The sequence below is a fragment of the Notechis scutatus genome, chromosome 11 (genome assembly GCF_049901735.1).
Source record: "Notechis scutatus isolate UNSWTSFEM ecotype Mainland chromosome 11, rNotScu1.2, whole genome shotgun sequence".
Taxonomy (NCBI): domain Eukaryota; kingdom Metazoa; phylum Chordata; class Lepidosauria; order Squamata; family Elapidae; genus Notechis; species Notechis scutatus.
This window is the reverse complement of record NC_142019.1, coordinates 8,054,849-8,075,532: the sequence shown is the minus strand read 5'-3', so window position 1 is coordinate 8,075,532 and position 20,684 is coordinate 8,054,849. Positions and strand designations below refer to the sequence as shown.

Sequence of the window (20,684 nt, the reverse complement as noted above, 5' to 3'; positions counted from 1 at the left end):
ATTCAAGAATTCAAGTGTACAACAACCACAGGCAATCTACGAAAACTGTCAACTCAAAAATATTTCTCTGGTCTTTTAGAGTTGCCAGCAGAAAGGGAAGGGGGGAAGTAGTGCATTCCTTAAATGCTTCATAGATAATCTCTAGGCGACCGAAGCTTCTGGCGCGCAAGATTATTATTGGAGAGCATGATTGATGACTCTTGGCTATGGACGTGTCCCATTGGAGAATATACCTCCAGGGAGTGGGGAAGACCAGGGTCACGGGTGAAATGAATGATGTGTCTCAGAGTCTGCTACACCCAGATAGCACCAGCATGTTCACTCCTACTAAATCTTCTTTAAACTCTGAGAGATGTGGCTAGAGCAGGGGTGGGCAAACTACGGCCCGCGGGCCACATCCGGCCCGTTGGTCTTTTTAATCCGGCCCACCGAAGATTGGTACAGAATTAAGGTTTGATGTGAATGATTGCATTCATTTGATTTTGACTTGTAATGTCAGGCATTTCGACACCCGGTGGCGGCCCATCTGTCAAATTTTAAAAGTCAATGAGGCCCCCGAGCCAAAAAGTTTGCCCACCCCTGGGCTAGAGGCTTATGATTTAAATGGGGGTGGATGCTGGAGCCCTGATGAAAATGTTGCTTTCTAAGCTCATGCCTTCAAAAAGAATGTTTAATATCTATCAGCATGTATGGTAAATTCACTGCAAATTTACTTTCAAACAACATCTTGTCTTTTGTTCTTTTGAAAAATAAGAATAGAATTGGCTTTTTTTAAAATGTATATAATTCAAACAATCTTGGGTAGAATGTCCACCTGGGTACAGGTTGTCCTGGACTTATGACCCCATTTGAACTCCAAATTTCTGTTGTTAAGTGAGACATTTTTAAACTGGGTTTTGCCCCAATTTAGGACCTTTCTTGTCTCAGTTGCTAAGTGAATCACTGCAGTTGTTAAGTTAGTAACCCGGTTGTTAAGTGAATCTTGCTTCCCCATGGACTTTGCTTGTCAGAAGGTCACAAAAGGGGATCACGTGAGACCCCAGGACACTTCATCCATCATAAATACGAGTCGATTGCCAAGCATCTGACCACGTGACCACGGGGAATGCTGCAACGGTCGTAAAAAAACGTGAAAAACGGCCACCACTCACTTTTTTTCCAGTGCCGTTGTAACTTTGAACAGTCACTAAGAAGAACTGTTGCAAGCTGAGGACTACCTTTATTTAAACAACAAGACTGTCAACTAAAAAGATACTCCTTTGGTCTTTTTAGCTGCCAGAAAAAGAGAGTGGGAAAAAACAAGTCCTTCCTTAAATGCCTAGATAATCAACTCAGCAGCCTAAAGTTGTTGGAGCATAAGAAGGTTATTGGAGAGCATGATGGATGACTCTTGGAGACGGATGTGTCCCATTGGAGAAATCACATCCAGGGGGTGGGGGGAAGACCAGGGTCAAGGGGGAAATGTATGATGTAATTTAGTATATTGGCTGCACCCAGCCACGCGCCAACGTGGCAGTTTCTAATAAACCAATTTACTTTTCCTGAGATGCGGCTAGAGACTTTTGCTTTGAATGAGGGGGATTTGTTGGAGCCCAAAGAAAGACACTAACGTGACCCATTATTCTCTTTGCAGCTGCGTATGCGAGACCGGAAGGATTCTCCTCAACTCCTCATGGATGCTAAACATATTTTCCCCGTCACTTTCCCATTCAGCCCTTCCTCTCTCGCGTTAGAAACTATCCAGATCCCAGCAAGTTTGGGTCTAGGATTCATCACTCGGGTCTGAACCCAAGGCCGAGGGAAGCTGTCAGCCGCCCATTTCTACTCATAATCTCTTTAACGCTGAAAATAAATTGAGTTCAAAAGCCATTGCGGGTTTGGGGAGGAATGGCGGGAAGAGACTGGAAGGGAATCACGTATGTGCTCTCAAACTGCATTGCAGAAAACTGGAATGCGTCGTCATCATTCTCTCACCACCGGAAGCTGATAGAAACCACTGGACATTTGTAGAAACTCACCCGTTCCGTGCTGAGGCCTACCTAAAGTTTTCAGGTTAAGAAAAACATTAGTACACACCTTAATGTTTCTCTCTCTTCCACCCCTCCCCCTCCTCAGTTGGTTGCAAGCTGTCTTATATTTGCCTTGTAAACCAAAAACAGCCTGTGACAGATAAACCGCGATGGGTTTTCCTTTTCCTTTTCCATATTAAGACCCAAAAATTATCATGTGCATCTGGTGGCAGAAATTACAATTGTGGGAAGAGGAGTCTTCTCAGTTTTAACGGTTCTGATAATCCCTATAATCTGTATTTTACACGTACGCTTTTTTTCTTTTTTTTGGGGGGGGGGTAGAAAACAGTCACCAGATATTCTTTCCTGTGTCTCCACTGAGTGGAACGGCATCATTCCAGTGCAATGGTGTGAGTGCGTTACCTCCAATCCATAATGTGTTTCTACGTTTAAAGCTCCTTGTAAGGCATTTCAGCATATTTAAGTGACAAGTGATTTGCCAGTTTAATCACTGATCAGCCAGGTGTGATTTTCAAGAGAAGGATGGAAATATTAGGGGTAGCTTCTGTGTATGTGTATATAAACACAGACACACATATACATGTATAAATATATATATTTCAAAGACCTGAACATTTAACAGAGACAGACAACATACAGTATCACTGATCAGGCATTTTGCCTGTACAAACCGTAAAAACCATTGAAATAAATAGAAATAGTCATACTCTTAGAAAGCACCATTCATTAGGGCAAGGTTAAATAAGTTTTTTTTTATAGGTTTCAACCTTAGAGATAATTGATCAGGTCAATTGATTGCCTCCCTATTTATGTCAGGTTGTGACATAAATGATGAATTAATGAAAAATATTTTGATTTACGTTCTGGTACAATAGAGCTGCTTGTTAGTACTGTTTCAAACCATATCAGAAGTGTCGCAGTCTGTGGTGTTCTTTTAAATGTACAATAATTCTTAAGGAACAGAAATGCAGGTTTATAAAATCACTGTAACTTTAATAGTCTGGTCTTTTCATAAGATTTATGCCAGTGTCAAGAAGCATATAAGTAGTAACAGGAAATGATAACTTAAGCACAATCTAAGAAACCTGTTTTCTAAAGTCAAAAGAACCAACCCAACAATATTATATTTTATATTTATTTATTGTTTTGGTATATGTTGCTTTTTGTGTTTTATTTGCCAGATGTGTAATGAGAGTGTGTAATATTTATTTTGGAGGTGGGGAAGAGGTTTTTTTCCTTATAGGGAAAGAGTTCATCTAAAATGCGCCTCAAACATTTAATCCTGGGAAAGAAAGTATTCCCCTACCATTAGCACCACTCCCAATCTTAACAATTTTCTTAAAAGCTTGCTACACATTCCTTTTTTAAAAATGTAATACTATCCCTGATTTGGACCTAGTTTATTAAACAAAAGGAAATATTCATTTTCTGTTTCCATGGGAACATTTCATTTAGACATATTATGAATACAATCTGATGAAAAGATTTTGCCGAAATCTCTCAGGCTGTTGATACAATAGTTGTCATGATTTTCCCCAGTGTGAAACTGACATTTTGAAATATTTGTGGACCTTCACTTAAAGTTCCCCAGGCTCCCTTAAAAAACAAAAAACAAAAAAAACAGGTACGGTCAGTGATGATCAGAAATACAAAAGATGACATTACATATCCCGAGACTGCCATGTGCAATATTTTAATTTATCCTAACAATTGAATGATGTTTATTTTCAAACATATCTCTGCTGTAAAATGCACATTATTAAAATGGTCTAGTCCTGGACTTAATTTCTCTGTGCACCTAAAAGATGCTGTCACTTGAAACAGGTTTAAATAGGTTTTCATGTGCGAAAGAGATGGGACTGACAGGGACATTGTTGAGGTAAATAAAAGAGGCCTGTTTTGGGGGGGGCTCCCCATTTTTTTTCGTTTTGTTTTATTGTGGGAAGGGAAGCAAATGCTCTTTGATTTTTTTTTTTAAAAAAGAAATATTCAGGTACTCAAGTATTGCCTTTAATACATGTTCTTTATTTATGATAATTAATAGGTCTTTACTTGAAAATGTGCATCTTCTTTTATAACTGGCACTATGTTTACAAAAATGACTAAGAGTGTGTCCCTCCTAGGATTACTTTAAAATGCTCTATTAAAAGGTACACTTCTTCTGGCTCTGGCCAGTTGGGGCTTGATACCACAAAGGAGCTGAAAGTTGAGATCCTAGAGTGGCCATTTCCACCCTAATGGCTTCCTAAATGATCTGGACTCTATTCTCATAATCTCCCAGCCCCAGGTGTAAATTAGTCAATTTCCTGTTTGTTGTGTGGTCAGTTTCTCTCTGTGGGTGTGTGGTGTGCAGTCAAACAATAGGTGTCCAAAACACCTTTCTTAGAGAAGGTAAAAATACAAAAGAATAGAGTTTTAATCAGTCATCTTTAGGGCAATTATGGAGCATCAAAGAACTTTTCGGAGATGCTGGATCTGCTTTGCTGAACTGGTGACACCATTTGGCATTGGCGATTGGCCTGGGGGGGTTATCTTCCACCCCCCCACCGCCCAAGTTTTACACCCATGCTCCTAGCGAGATTTGCCACGCTAGTTGTGGATTATGAGAGTTCATGTTCAGAATCTTAGATGGCTACTCAGATGGCAAAGTACACTAAACTTCTCACTGGATTCTTAGCATACTGCACAACAGATGTGTCCAACTTTGACAACATTAAGACTTATGGACTTCAATGCCCAGAATTCCCGAGCCAGTCGTGCTGCCTGGGGAATTCTGGGAGTTGGAAGTCCACAGGCCTTAAAATAGCCAAGGGTGGACATCCCTGCTGCATAATGAAAAGGCTGTAGCAGAAATTATGTAAGGGGACAGCTCTACTTTTCAAATCTAGCACCCCAATTAGTTTCCACTACTGGAAATTCTGCTTTTTCATTTCAACTGAATAACTGTTTTTTCAAGAATTTGACAATTCCAAAAGCGATGATGACATCGTTTAGATATATGGTTTTTAATTTTTTGTTTTATTTGTATAAAAGCCTTATTGTATCTTGTTTACTAATAAGAGTGATGGATGCCTGTCGGCATTATCCTCCGACTGTGTAATCTGATTAAATAATATCTTTCTGTCACATTAAAACCGAATGCTGCTTTCCATGTTTGAAAGGAGTTCCGAGTTTAACTGTAATTCATCCAACACTTTACATATCAGTATTTTATGTGCACTTTTTCTGGGTCTAATATTTTACTGTTACATGCTAGAAAACCAGCTGCTTTCAAGTTAGAATTTGCAGCATCTAACACAATTCGAATTTTGCTTATTTTCCCCCCCACCTTTAAAACACAATCATGTTATTTTAATGTGGAAGCGTTGCCCTCTCTTATTTTTAACTGATATGCTATGATTTCCCATTCTCCCCAAGCGTGCTTTTGAAATGTATAGACCCAAAATATTCCCTCCAATATTACCTCATTAGGTTTCAGATAGTTTTTGCTTTTCTTCCAGCTGCTCCTACAATGTAATCTTGCGATTGGAAGAATGTTCCTTGCTAGTCTGGAACAATTTTTGTTTTACGGAGTGTTGCAATCCTGGGCATCCTTTTAAAGCCCCTAAGAAAGTTGCAAGTAAGGATTAAATGCACTGTATTCAAAACATGCTTGCTTTGGTCACACAGCCTTTTTTTCTTGCTTGTGCTGGACCTGTTCGTTTGTTGCCCACTCCCAGAATATCCCAAGAGGGCTGGAGGCATTGATTTGTCTGTTCCACATGTACAAAGCTTTGTGCATCAGATATTGGTCACAATAAGTTTGCGCTATTCATAATCGGTCTTTCCTGCCGATACAAAGCTTTTGTGGGGCAGGTTTTCCCAGAACATCAACCTCACCCACATCAGATTTTAGCAAAATAAACCACAATTACAGGTCTACACACAGATATAGAGTATTCTTGATCCCAATAACGTGTTTTTTTTTCTCAAAGCAACGCTTTTCAGTTAGTTTACTATCTCAACCCACTGTATCTTTTTTTTTCTTTTGAGACTTTCAAAACTGGACACATTTCAACTGTTGTTGTTTTTTCCTTTTGTAAATCGCTGGATCATTGTCCTTTTAAACTTGCAATTCCTTTTGAAGCAAAAATAACAGGGTTTGAGGTCTTTTACCCACTAGCCGTAGATAGAAACCAAAATGTTTAATCTGAATGACTTAAGCTTGGAATTGTCATGGTGTCTGACATAATAAATGTATGCTTCGTAAATGCTGTATCATAGAAGAAATGTCCAAATAAAAGGAAATGCTAAAAAGTCTTTATTCTTCAGTCTCTTGTATGAAAGGTTATTTGTTGGAAGGATGAATTCAGCAATAATGTAAGATATTACGGTATCCTATCCATTAACTTATCCCAGTGTGCGTTGGGTCCAATTAATGGCTGCTCCTATGAAAATCTATCCTTTAAAGTTGCTTTTAAAAAGTCCTCTATTCCAAAATGCCATCACTTGCATTGGATACCTGCATTTTGCCCCCAGCCATTTCTGCATCGAAAAGTACACAAAAGATGGTGACAATGGCCTTTGTGTTTTTTTTTAAAAAGGGGTGCACATTAAAAACACCCCCAAAGCCAGGAAGGAGCGATAGCTTTTAGGCTACAGGGACCTACATATTTGGTATGCAGAACATCTGGACTAATTTTGGATACTTGTCAGAACTTTGGACATGATGGTCCTGGGCAATTCAAAAATGTGCATACTTTTTTGTGCCAGTTTGCTGGGGGAGGGGAGGGGAGTGGCAGGGGAGGTGATAGTCCAGCATTGCTGCGAGAGGCCACTTGTCTTATGTGGTATATAAATATGTGGTGGTGACCCTTTGAGAGCTGGATGCAACGAAATTTCATTTTAATGTATGCCAATTAGTGTACATTCAAAGTGATAATAAAGTTATTATCTCTCTCTCTCCATATCTATCTACATCCATCCATACACCCATGTCTGTCTCTTTTTCTCTCTAAATCACTCTACATCCATGTCTGTCTGTCTGTCTCTTTCTCACTCTATCTCTACATCACTCTACATTCCTATCTATCTGTCTATCTTCCATCCATCCACCCATTACCTATCTACCTACCTACCTATCTTATCTATCTACATCCATCTATACACCCATGTCTGTCTGTCTGTCTGTCTGTTTCTTTCTCACTCTATCTCTACATCACTCTACATTCATATCCTATCTATCTATCTATCTATCTATCTATCTATCTATCTATCTATCTATCTATCTATCTACTGTCCATCCACTCATCCATCCATCCACCTATTATCTATCTAATCTATCTCCATCTATACACCCATGTGCGTTTGTCTGTCTGTCTCTTTCTCACTACATCACTCTACATTCATATCCTATCTATCTATCTATCTATCTATCTATCTATCTATCTATCTATCTATCTATCTATCTATCTATCTATCTATCTATCTATCTTCTGTCCATCCACACATCCATCCATCCACCCATTACTGATCTAATCTATCTCCATCCATCTATACACCCATGTCTGTCTTTCTATCTGTCTCTTTCTCACTCTTATCTCTCCACATCACTCTACATTCATATCCATCCATCCATCCACTCATTATCTATCTATCCTATCCCATCCTATCCTACCCTTTCCATCCATCCCTACCGGTTTGCCTGTCTCTCTCTCCTCTCCTTACCTAGGTTCACGTGTGAATCCACAACCCCCTGGGTTGGAGACGGGGAGTGGAGCTGGCAGGCAAAGCCAAGCTCTGGAGATCCACTCAAAAGCAACTGCCACCGGGGTCCTGCCGGGGAGACCCACCCCCCGCCTTTCCCTCCCCCCACCCCCCCGCGGAGGGGGCCCGGCCGTCCCGAAGGCAGCTCCCTCCTCGGAGGCGGCCAGCCAGCAAACAAACGTGGCGCTCCGGCTGGGAGGCGGCGGCGGCGCGGAGCCCCACCTCCGGCCGGCGAGAGCGGAGCAAGGGGCAGGGCGCGCACCTTCCCCGCCGCCGCCGCCGCCGCGATGGCGCTGGCCGACCTGTACACGCAGGTAGGAGGCAGAGGCGCCGCTCCGCCTCGCGGGGAGCCCCCGCCGGGGTCTCCTCGCTCAGCCCCGGGAAGGCTCCGGCTGCCGGTGCCGCGGCGGTCCCCGCCAGCTGGCGAGAAGCGGCCGAAGGCCGGGCGTGCCCCGGCTGAGCCATCCGGGTGGAGGAGGAGGCGGGCGCCGCGGCAGGTGGGACGGAGCCGGGAGGGACGTTTGGAGCGGTGCTCGAGGGGAGACCCCGGCCCCTGGGGGACGCTTCGCCGCGGGCTGGGAACGCCGAAGGGAGGCTGTTCGACCCCCAAAGACTGCTTTGCACCCCGGAGTTTGACCCTGCGCTCTCTCTGGCTCTTTCCCCTTTCTTGCTCTCCTCCCTCCCTCCTTCTTTCCTCCATCTTCCTCCTTCCACCTTCCCCCTCTTCCTTCCTTCCTCTCTATCTTTCTTTCCTTCCTTCCTCCCCCTCCCTCCCTCCCCCTTTCTTTCTTTTCTTTCTTTCTTTCTTTCTTTCTTTCTTTCTTTCTTTCTTTCTTTCTTTCTTTCCTTCCTTCCTTCCTTCCTTCCTTCCTTCCTTCCTTCCTTCCTTCCTTCTTCTCTCTCTCTCTTCTCCCCCTCCCCTCTTTCTTTCTTTCTTTTTATTTCTTTCTTTTTATTTTATTTCTTTTGATTTGTCAATCGCTTACAAGATCATAGGTATAAGTATATACATAGTTATGGTATTCAGCTTTGTTCGGGTATTTTCCCACTTTTAAAGCACAACTATAATGACGTGGGAAAATACCCGAACAAAGCTGAATACCATACATATAAAAACCCTTAAGAAACTTAAGAAAACAAATATACATAGTTATGGATACATGAAATGGGTACATATAAGAAAAATAAACAATAGGACAAGGACGGTAGGCAAGTTGGTGTGCTTATGCATTCCCCCTACAGACCTCTTAGGAAAGGGGTGAGGTCAATAGTAGACAGTCTAAGGTTAAAGTTTTTGGGGTTTGGGGAAGAAACCACAGAGTCAGGTAGAGTATTCCAGACATTGACCACTCTGTTGCTGCAGTCGTATTTCCTGCAATCAAGTTTGGTGCGATTAACCTTGAGTTTGTATCTATTGTGTGCTCTTGTGTTGTTGTGGCTGAAGCTGAAGTATTCATTGACAGGTAAGTTGTTGCAACGTATGATTTTATATACCATACTTAGATCAGACCGAAGACGGCATAATTCAAGGTTTTCCAGATCTAGAATTTCGAGTCTGGTGGCATAAAGTATTCTACAACAAGTAGTGGAGTGGAGAACTCTTCTTTCTCTCTCTCTTTCTCCCCCCTCCCTCCCTCCCTCCCTCCCATCCTTGCCCTCCACCCTTTTTCTTTCTTTCTTTCTTTCTTTCTTTCTTTCTTTCTTTCTTTCTTTCTTTCTTTCTTTCTTTCTTTCTTTCTTTCTTTCTTTCTTTCTTTCTTTCTTTCTTTCTCTCTTCCTCCCTCCTTCCTTCCTCCCTTCCTTCCTTCCTTCTTTCCTCCCCTCTCCCCCTCTCTTTCTTTCTTTTGCCACCATCATCTCTATTTTTTCTTTTCCTGTTTCTTCCTCCCTTTTCAACGTTCTTCCTTTCCTGGGCCTGAGACCAGAGTCCTAGACATGACTGGTCCAGTAAACCTTTTTCCAAAGTTGTTGTTTCGCAAGCTGCAACAGGCTGACTTGCCTGGGCCCTTCAGTGGGCAGCCTCAGGGAAACATTCACCCCACACTCTCCCCTGCTTCCCAAATAAACCCATTTTTTTTTTCCTAGCCTATAAATTAACTAAATGTGCTGTTTTCCCCCACATGCTAAACCAGGGAGGGGAAAACCTCTAACCAAGGTAGGGAGTCTTTGATATGTTGTGTGTGAATCCATCTCCTTAGCTTTTTACCTGACTTGATTACACATATGATGCAAATCTGGTTGTGGTTTAAAAACTCTCTCCAAGCAATTTCCACAATCTCTAATTTCAACAATATCGTTGTTGAATCCCAGCGAAACAGGCGTTAAATGGTAAATGAAGCCAGTTGGCAGAATGACTGAACTCCAAAAGCTGTCTGGAGTCCTTTGTTGACTTATGGAGAGAAAGTTTATCCCATAATGCAGAGATCTCCAAACTTGGTGACTTTAAGACTTGTGGACTTCAACTCCCAGAATTCCCCAGCCAGCCTGGCTGGCTGGGGAATTCTGGGACTTGAACTCCACGAGTCTTAAAGTTGCCAAGTTTAAGGACCCCTGCCATTTGCTACTCTTTCCAGATTCAGAGGTACTATAGGCAATCCTTGACTTACAACCTCTCATTTAGTGACTGAAATTACCACATTGAAAAAAGTGACTTACGACTGTACTACCGTGTTTCTCAGCCATAATAAGGCCGGGCCTTATTTTTTGAGCCCGAAAAAACGGCTAGGCCGTCTTTTCGGGGGGTAACTTAATTTCCCCCTTTCATCCTCATCTAGAGCGCCCGTGGGCAGCCTCGCCACCAGCTGCTCCTAAGGGGCGATCATGGCGAAGCGCAGAGAGCTCCCTACTCCCACCAAACACCTTTGCTGCAGACCCAAGACCTTTGGCACCTGCCTCTGTTGCTTTCCTTCTGCCCATTCCGCTGCCGTTTGGAGTGCCGTTGGAGCTGCTGCCACCGTTTGGAGCTGCCGCCGCCGTTGAAGCTGCCGCTTCGCGTTTGGAGCACTACCGCTGTTTGAAGCACCACCGCCACTCCAAACACGGAAGCGGCAGCTCAAACGTGACGGCGGCACTCCAACGGCGGCGGCGCTCCAAACGGCAGAGGCAGCTCCAAACACGGAAGCGGAGCCACCGCCGCCGCTTGGAGCTGCCGCCGCTGTTTGGAGTGCCGCCGTCACGTTTGGAGCTGCCGCTTCCGCGTTTGGAGCACTACCGCTGTTTGAAGCACCACCGCCACTCCAAACACGGGCGGCAGCTCCAAACGCGAAGCGGCAGCTCCAAACGGCGGCGGCAGCTCCAAACGGCGGCGGTGGCTCCGCTTCGTGTTTGAGCTGCCTCTGCCGCTTGGAGCCGCCGGCGCCGTTGGAGTGCCGCCGTCACGTTTGGAGCTGCCGCTTCGTGTTTGAGAGCTGCCGCCGTGTTTGGAGTGGCGGTGGTGCTCCAAACAGCGGTAGTGCTCCAAACGCGGAAGCGGCAGCTTCAAACGGCGGCGGCGGCGGCTCCAAACGGCGGCAGCAGCTCCAAACAGCAGAGGCAGCTCCAAACGCGCCGGCGGCTCCAAATGTCAGAGGCAGCTCCAAATGGCGGCGGCGGCTCCAAACGGCAGAGGCAGCTCCAAACGGCGGCAGCAGCTCCAAGGGCACTCCAAATGGCGGTGGTAGCTCCAACGGCACTCCAAATGGCAAGTCCCCCACCCTTCCCCTATTTTGCATGTTTTAAACTAGGCCTAAATTTGGGGAGGGGCTTAATTTGATTTTATGCCTAGAAAACATGCTGGGTCTTCCTATTGGTGGAGGCCGTATTGTTGGAGAAACACGGTAACACAACTATTGCAGCACCCCCCTGGTCAGGTGATAAAAAAATGTGGGTGCTTGGCAACCGGTGTATATTTATGACGGTTGCAGCATTCTGGAGTCGTACAATTACTATTTGTTACTTATCAGACCGGTATCTGTCAAGCAAACTCAAAGGGAGAAACTAGATTCACTTCACAATTGTGTGAGTCACTTAATACCTGAAGCAATTTGCTTAACAACCATGGCAAAAAAAAAAAAAAAAACAATGGAAAATTGGACATGACTTACTTTACAACTGCCTTGCTTAACAGCAGAAACAGCGATCCTAATTTTGGTTGTAAGTGGAGCATCACCTGTATGAAGGACCCACAGTGGTAGACGCGCCTTGTGTAACTTGTAGAAACCTTTGGCAATTTATTGTGTGAATCCAAAAGCATCAATCACCTGCAGAATTGCTGTTACAGAATTACATACTGAAAAAAATCAGGAAGTGCTTTTGCAGGATCTTAGAAAATCCTTGTAGAAAAAAAAATAAAGTACCCAGATGACCTCATGCTTGAAAGCTTCAGTTGTGTACTTGCTGGTTTTCATACAGGATGGTGTAATTTTCCAGTTTCAGACAGGTGTCATGTAACCTCTATATACTTTCTCCAGTCACTCCAGGAATTCTCCAGTTTGCGATGGTGAAGGGGTGGGAGGAAATCTGGGTGTGACTCAGCATGAAAGTAAACCTGTTGTGTTTATTTGCAAGGCAGGTTCCCTGATTTGTAGGTGGCTTGTCATATTTGCAGATGGAGGCGCCTGGAAGAGTCTGCTTCAAGATCAGATCAAGTTAACATAGGTGACAAAAGAGGAATTCACCTTGTATTGCAATGTTTCAGCTCAAAAACCTCTTTTGTGCACAAATGCAAAGGTGCCACTTGTGCAAAGTCTCCATTCCTTTCAGCAAGTGGACTTCAATCCACAGTGTGCGATGGTTTAGTGCAGTGTTTTTCAAACTTGCAGTCTTGAAGGTGTGTGGACATCAACTGGCTGGGGAATTCTGGGAGTTGATTTCCACACGTTGCCATCATTCGTTTAGTGTATGATATGAACTTAGCTATCTGTGCATTGCAGATTAAACATGGCACTTAACTAATATTTATTTCCAATATTGCCTAAGATTGATTATTTTTCTTCTTGCCTCTTAGGGGAATTTGTATTTTGTTTTATCCTTTTCTTGCTATTCTATTATTGTTCCCTTAGGTTTGTAAGAAGCCTTTTAAGTGAAGGCTACCATCCTTCTACCTTTTTTTTAAACTGACCTTACTCTTGCATCGTTTGATAGTTGATTTTTTGCAAGCTAAAGGGTGTAATAAATAAAAAATATAACTGTATCTTAATTCCCTTTTTTCATCGTTAAGTTTACCCTTATATTATTCCGACCTGCTAAACATTTCCTTCTATGTGTAGCCCCTTTTAAATTTATTTTGATTCTACTGACTTACCGGTCTACAGGTCTACACTTGCATTTCTTCTATAACTTGCTTTGTGCTGGTTAATGACTGTAATTAAGGTTGATGATTATTCAAAGAATTAAAGAACCTTTAAAGCATTGTCCAGCCATATAACAGCTCAGTGACAATCATGGGATGTAAGAGGACAGAAAAAATCAATGAGGAAGAAAGAAACACAGATAGCGTCATACATCACTCTATGCTATTATACAGCTTGTTTGATTTTGCCTTAGCAAACTCTGAGCTGAGTTGCTATAAAACCACACAATTTACAGCACATAGTGATGTCTTGTTCAAATCCAACCTAGTCATTCCACAGAACATTGTTGAAATTGTGGCTTTGCACCAGGGGTGTGATTCTACCAGTTCGCACCTATTCGCTAGAACCGGTTGTTAACATTCTAAGCAGTTCGGAGAACCGGTTGTTAGAAGAAATTGCTGGCCTAATCCTGTAAGGAAGGCAGGAAGGAAACATTCTGGTGTTGCTTACAGAAACTGCCTCTCCGTTGACCCTTATTACATTCTTGGCAGGACTGGACTTCCTGTCTCAGAAGCATCTCTGGAGTTTTTTCCCCCCCTCCTTTGCTGGTACTTTGCTTGTGTGGAGTGACCATTCAAAGTTACAATGGCACTGAAAAAAGTGACTTATGACCCTTTTTCACACTTACGACTGTTGCAGCATCCCCACAGTCATGAGAGGCCAGGCGAGGAGATGCGTGCCTCGATGTGAGTAATATTGAGTTGGCCACACCCAGCCAATAACATGACCACGAAGCCATGCCCACCCAGTCACATGACCATCAAGCCACACCCACCACCTAAGCTACGCCCACAGAACCGGTTGTTAAAAATTTGAATCCCCCTGCTTTGCACACAATGGGTAACCAATCGATTGTAGCTATTTTTTCTTTTCTTTTAAAACTTTGCTAGTCAAGAACTTGGAGAGGGATGAATTATCAACTCACTGGTGGAATGAGGACGAATAAAATGGTTTAGATTGGAGTTAATCGAGAAGGACTTCCTTGTATAACTTGTTTCTCGGTCAAGTGATGGCAATAAACGGGCCAACAGATTATATAAACAGGGAAGGGAGCTGCCAATTCAGCATAAATGTAGTTTCTAGTCCTTGACTTACAACTGAAATTGGGACCGGAATTACAGTCATTGCAGTCGTTAAGCAGATCACTATGTGACCAGACTCAATTTTATGACTTTTTTTGTGGCAGTTGTTAAATGAACCCCCCCCCCCCAGCCATAAACTCATGGTTGGCTGGGGAAGTTTGGGAGTTGAAGTTCACACATCTGTCAAGCTGTCAAGTTTGAGATATGCTTTACATCAGGGGTCCCCAACCACCGGTCCGCGGACCGGTCCCGGTCCGTGGAACAAGTCCTACCGGGCCGCTGGCTTGCTGGGCGCCGCCATCTTTTGATGAAAAAGTGCTTTGGTGAGCTTTTCCGGGTCAGAAAGCCATTTCTACCGGAAAGCTCACACCGGAAAGCTCACGAGCGCTATGCGCTTTCTTTTTGATGAAAAGTGCTTCCGTGAGGTCACCGGAAGCACTTTTTCATCAAAAAGATGGTGGCACCCAGCTAATGCCGGTACCGGGCCGCGCCATAAAAAAGGTTGGGGATACCAGGCCGCGGCGTAAAAAAGGTTGGGGATCACTGCTTTACACGCTCTAGCATAGAACATGGTTGCACATGGGATTAATCCTCTATGCAGATGATAGTTTCTCAGCAAACCACTTTTCCCAACTTGGTGCTTTCCAGTCAACTACAGATCCCATCACTCCCTGCAAAACCAACGGGTAAAGCAAGAACCTTCTAATGTATCAACCCCTGATACAGTGATGTTTGAAGGGAAAAAGGCCTTTTCTACAATAGTAGACGTTTGAATTTACACATTTAAAAGCAAACTGTTCAAGTGGGAACTTTCAAAGTTTAACTCATGTAGTATAGGATGTTAAATGTCTTAAATGTTTAGAAGTTGATCTTAAAGATACATACCTCTATCCCACTTCAATTAATGGAAGTAAATGCCAAATTTCTCACAGTAGGGAAACAATGTTTTTTTAAATTCCATGCAAAAAATAAATAAATCTGTTTTTTGCAGCATAGAAAATTCTGCTATGTTTTCCTTTGAAACTCACTGCAACAAGGTTCTTAAAAGCAACCATAACGGTTAGCTACAATTATGCATTACGGCAAGCAATGTTTGCTGTTTTCATTTTTGCTGATGCTACACTCATCTATATATGTTTGGTTTTAGCTTTGTTTATTTGAGAACAAAATGAATCAAATCTGTTAAGAATTAAGCCACCAAACCCTCTATGATGTTTGTATTTTTCCCCTTTCTTGTAGTACAACAGAGTCTGGATCCCCGATGCTGAAGAAGTTTGGCAATCTGCTGAAATTACAGCTAATTATAGGTCTGGAGACCATATTCTTCACCTCCAGCTGGAAGACAGCACAGTGAGAATAAAGAATGGGTGTTTTTAAGCAGGCGGTGGTAGACTGGCAACACATGAAAATATTATTCAAATATTGGCTTATCCTTTTGGATCCAAGACATGGTTTGGTTGTAAAGATAGCAGATATATCTTCAGACTGAATAAAGAATACATGGTATTCTCCAAAGCAACTGAAGGCCGGACAGGAAGCAATAGATGGCAACTAATCACGGAGAGAGCAAACCTCGGCACAGAACAAAATAACAAGAGATAGAAGGGACCTTGGAGGTCTTCTAGTCTAACCACCTGCTTAGGCAGGAAACCCTATACCATTTCAGACAAATGGTTGTCCAATCTCTTCTTAAAAACTTCCAGGGTTGGAGCATTCAGAACTTCTGGAGGCAAGCTGTTCCACTGATTAATTGTTCTAACTGTCAGGAAATTTCTCCTCAGCTCTAAATTGCTTCTCTCCTTGATTAGTTTCCATCCGTTCAGTTGCTTTGGAGCACAGGTTCTTTGTGGTAACCTCTCAAATTCGGCCTCTGCAGGCCGAATAGGCCCGTTTCGTCACGTCCGGTATTACAGGAAGTGACTAAACGGGCCTATTCGACCCGCAGAGGCTTTTCTCAAGCCTCTGGGAGGCCAAAAAAGGCCTCAAACCAACCAAAAATCAGCTGTGAGGCACGCGCATGCGCAGTGAGGTAATTTTGCCTGCGGCTCGCCTGCTGGCACAAATGGCTCCGCGTGCCACAGGTTCGCCATCACGGTTCTATACCTAGAACTAAGGAGGATGCTGCAACACTGGAGATTGTTTGGAAGAGATTGGGCACCTAGAAGAACTCCAAGGTCCCTTCCAACTCTTTTAGTCTGTAATATTATTTTTCGCTTGGCTTACTCACAGGAGCTGGATTATCCAGTGGATCCTTCTGCTTTGCCGCCTTTACGAAATCCGGACATTCTCGTTGGAGAAAATGACCTCACAGCCCTTAGCTACCTCCACGAACCGGCTGTTTTACACAACCTTCGAGTTCGTTTTGTGGAGTCCAGGCTGATTTACACCTATAGCGGTAAATACCACGGGTCGATCCGCGTTGCATTTAGGATTCTAAAGAAAGCAACTGGTGCAACTCTATAAATTCTCTACTGGTGTGTCATCCCCAGGGATAATTTTGGTCGCCATAAACCCTTACAAAGAGCTGCCCATTTATGGGGATGCCATCATTCATGCTTACAGTGGTCAAAATATGGGAGACATGGATCCCCATATCTTCGCGGTAGCGGAAGAGGCTTACAAGCAAATGGCAAGGTACGTTCTGATCAGTGTCCTGGGATTAACCTTGGCGAAGGTTGGCACCCCCCTTGCCCCTCCCTGTAAGCTTTGAAGGATGGAGAAAGAGACTCTTAGAGTCAACAAGAGATTGTGGAAGGAGGTGTAGGAGATGACTAGGCAGAGCCCGAAGGTGGGGTCAAACACGTCATCAGTTTGGAATCCTTATGTAGCCACAAGAGATCTAAGTCCAACCGGTGGTGAATTCTATTTATTTATTTCATTTATTTTATTTGCCAATCACTTACAAGATAATAGGTGTCAACTATAAAACATGTATACAAAATGTTGGCTATACCCAGGTTAGTGCCGGATGTAGAATGTTACCTTCAAATAAATCCTCTTTAGTTTTGGGAGTGTGGCTCAAGGCTTGTGATTTAATTGGAGTAACTGCCGGAACCCTGATAATAGGTATAAGTATAAACGTGAGTAAGAATACAGGAAATAGGTACGAATAATTGGGGACAATAGGACAGGGGCAGTAGGCACGATGGTGTACTTATGCACGCCCCTTACAGACCTCTTAGGAATGGGGTGAGGTCAATAGTGGTTAGTTTGAGGTTAAAGGAATGGGGGTTAGAGGATGTAACAACAGAGTCAGGTAGTGCATTCCAGGCAGGGACCACTCTGTTGCTGAAGTCGTACTTTCTGCAATCAAGTTTGGAGTGGTTTACATTGAGTTTGTATCTGTTGTGTGCATTCTGTTGACTCTTATAGTACATTTTCCAGATAACAAAATTCATTAAAAGAGTCACACTTTGGTTAGATGCAGCTCCCTCCATCAGGAGGGGACAGGGAACTGTCAGAGAGAGGAAGGGGTCAAACTATTTTCTAAATCACCTGAAGGCCAGACAAGGAATAATGGATGGGAACTGAACAAGGAGAGATTTAACCTGGAAATAAGGAGAAACTTTCTGACAGTGAGAACAATCAACCCATGGAACAGAAGTTGCCCTCGGAAGTTGTGGAAGCTTTATCACTGGAAGCTTTCAAGAAGAGATTGGACTGCCATCTGTCAGAAATGGTGTAAGGTCTCCTGCTTGGACAGTGTCATGCCCTTATTAGAGTCAGACTCTGAGGGAGAGGAGGAACAGCCAACAGGGAGTGGAGGTGTGGCTCCAGAGGTTGTGGAGGAGGCTGGGGCAGAGGCCGGCTGGGCAGTCAGAGGAAGAATCAGGCCCATCCCCTCTTCATCCTAGGACATGCAGGGAGGAACGGAGAAGGGAACAACTTGGCTTACGAGAGAGGAAGCGGCCATGATCCCCCTCATTGATTGCAGCTGGGAAGAATAGTATAGAAGAGAGACAGATACAATACAGCATTGCCAGAAGTAAACCATGTTTTATTTTGGGCTGAAGTGATCTTGGTTGGCATCCTTCCAACAGACTGTGCCTTGTTGTTATCTCCTTGAAGTTGGTAATTCCTTATCCTGGTCTGTGGTGGAAATTCCTTCATTGTAGCTTGTTTTAGTTTTTTATTTCATCTCTATCTAATCATTAAGTTCGGACTGTATTGCTTTCTTTTGAAGACTATTTTTGAATACATTGTATCTCCAACTGAGAATTATTGAATAGTGGGGCCAAGTTGGAGGCATTAAAGGACATTTATTTATGTTTTGGATTTTGTGTTTGTTTGTGTTATACTCCGGGTCATCACAGACAGGGGGTTGGACTAGGTGACCTCCAAGGTCTCTTCCAACTCTGTTATTCTGTATTGAATCTTGAGTCCAAAGAAAGATAAAATAATATATCTTCAGTCTTTTGAAGCAGATCCCAAAGGGACCGTTTGCAGAAATGAGGTTTTTATCAGCACAATAGAGCGAGAGATTATGGCACTTAATTTCCAGCAGAAAGTTTGAGGTCATCCCAGGCTAACACAATGAGTTTTTCACACATGAGAGTTGTGAAATGAGAAGGTACATCATCTGTCTCACACGTAACCTGGGTTTCAATAACGAGCCTGCCTTCTGGTCCTTTATCCTGATCTTACCCCAATTTAAATCTCATGTCAGTTCAGCTACTCCGTGCATCCAATGAAATGAACTACAGCTCACAAAACCGTAGTACCTCAACCTTGTATAAAAAGGGGCTACTACACCTCTGATTTAGAGTCAGTAAAGTGATCACGCAAGCATTTTCATTGATTTTTTTGGAGCCCAGAATGATTTTTTTAAAAAGATTTATACCAATCACACCTGAAATATCTTTGTATCATGGTGATTCCGCCTTAGACCAAATTGGAATCTAATGTAAAAGGAACATAATGACATTTGAAGAGACTTATTTCTAACTTCCTGATGATGATGATATGATGATGATCATATGTTCTTCTTTAGGAATGACCGAAATCAGTCGATTATTGTAAGTGGGGAATCAGGAGCTGGCAAAACAGTTTCTGCTCGATACGCCATGAGATATTTTGCGACGGTCAGCAAATCTAGCAGCAACGCTAAAGTCGAGGATAAAGTGTTGGCATGCAATCCGATAACAGAGGTAAATTATTTTATTTCATTATTAGATTTTTATCCCATCTTTATTACTTTATAGGTGACACAAGACGGCGAACGTAGTAATATTCCTCCTTCCTCCTCCTTTCTCAACAACGGCCTGGTAAGGTGGGTTGGGCTGAAGGAGAATGATTGGCTCAAATTCTCCCAGCTGGTTTTCATGGCTATGGCTGGACTAGATCTCACAGTGTCCTGATCATTAGCCCAAAGTCACCGAGCCAGTTTTCATGCCAGAGGTGGGACTAGAACTCACCGTCTCCTGGTGATTGGCCCAAAGTCACCCAGCTGGCTTTCCTACCTAAGACGGGACTAGAACTTACTGTCTTGTGATTGGCTCAAAGATACCCAATTGGCTTTCATGCCTAACGCGGGACTAAAACTCACCATCTCCTGGTGATTGGCCCAAAGTCACCCAGCTGGCTTTCCTACCCAAGACGGGACTAGAACTCACTGTCTCATGATTGGCTCAAAGATACCCAATTGGCTTTCATGCCTAAGGCGGGACTAGAACTCACCATCTCCTGGTGATTGACCCAAAGTCATCCAGCTGACTTCCCTGCCTAAAACAGGACTAGAACTCACTGTCTCATGATTGGCTCAAAGATACCCAATTGGCTTTCATGCCTAAGGCGGGACTAAAACTCACCGTCTCCTGGTGATTGGCCCAATGTCACCCCGCCGGCTTTCATGCCTAAGGCAGGACTAGAACTCACCACCTCCTGGTTTCTAAGCCAGCACCTTAACCAGTAGACCAAACCGACTCTCTAAATGTTTCCCAACTGAATCATCTGATAGAAATAGCCCCCTTGCCATCTAAAACAATTTCATCTTTTGCGCAGGCAATTGGAAATGCTAAAACTACTCGCAACGACAACAGCAGTCGCTTTGGAAAATACATGGAAATCAGTTTTGATAAGAAGTACCAGATCATTGGGGCAAACATGAGGACATACCTGCTCGAAAAATCTAGAGTTGTTTTTCAGGTTAGTAAAAATTTGCAGCGAAATCAGGGCGTTTCTACTAACTTCAGAGACAGCAAACTTTCTCGCCTTCTGCAGATGGTCTCAAGGTTTATATCTAGCCAACATGCTGCTCAGGAGCAATATTCAGAGATGGCCTTAAAAAACTTGTAAAATTAAAAGTTTTTTTAAAAAACGTTTTGTTTCTTCATAGGAACAAAATAAGAACGAAAGACAGCAAAATTGCTTTGGGGTTTCTGTGTGCAATTCTTAGCATTGTTCAGAGGCGTTATGAAATTAGAATAATTCAAGATGCTTCCTCTTGTTTTTCAATGGAGAAGTGAAAACCATTATTGGAGCAAGAGCTTTGGCTAAAA

At 43.3% G+C, this 20,684-nt stretch overlaps 2 protein-coding genes and 1 long non-coding RNA gene across 10 annotated transcripts in view; 2 read left to right on the top strand and 1 right to left on the bottom strand.

Moving 5' to 3' along the window:
* MYO5A (myosin VA) overlaps positions 1 to 6,329 on the top strand; it is a 66,900-nt gene extending 60,571 nt beyond the window's left edge. For all 4 annotated transcript variants that reach the window (XM_026684114.2, XM_087972881.1, XM_087972880.1 and 1 more), the window contains one exon: positions 1,634 to 6,329. In XM_026684114.2, the coding sequence (XP_026539899.1) occupies positions 1,634 to 1,786 (153 nt within the window). In that variant the 3' untranslated portion in view covers positions 1,787 to 6,329. The remainder of the gene's footprint in view (positions 1 to 1,633) is intronic.
* Positions 4,010 to 7,885, bottom strand: LOC148129696 (uncharacterized). Its single transcript, XR_015750819.1, has 3 exons — positions 7,737 to 7,885; positions 5,494 to 5,634; positions 4,010 to 4,411 (listed from the first exon to the last, which is right to left on the bottom strand). It is a non-coding gene; the product is annotated as an uncharacterized LOC148129696 (long non-coding RNA).
* Positions 7,886 to 7,980: 95 nt separating this feature from the next.
* The window catches only part of MYO5C (myosin VC), a 54,476-nt gene continuing 41,772 nt past the window's right edge, over positions 7,981 to 20,684 (top strand). For 2 of the 5 annotated variants that reach the window (XM_026684117.2, XM_026684116.2), the window contains exons 1-6: positions 7,981 to 8,089; positions 15,427 to 15,537; positions 16,417 to 16,582; positions 16,677 to 16,821; positions 19,178 to 19,334; positions 20,188 to 20,331. In XM_026684117.2, the coding sequence (XP_026539902.2) occupies positions 8,063 to 8,089; positions 15,427 to 15,537; positions 16,417 to 16,582; positions 16,677 to 16,821; positions 19,178 to 19,334; positions 20,188 to 20,331 (750 nt within the window). In that variant the 5' untranslated portion in view covers positions 7,981 to 8,062. Of the gene's footprint in view, positions 8,090 to 12,450; positions 12,583 to 15,426; positions 15,538 to 16,416; positions 16,583 to 16,676; positions 16,822 to 19,177; positions 19,335 to 20,187; positions 20,332 to 20,684 lie in introns of those variants that run through there. The other 3 variants (XM_087972884.1, XM_087972883.1, XR_015750814.1) reach the window with 2 other exon arrangements.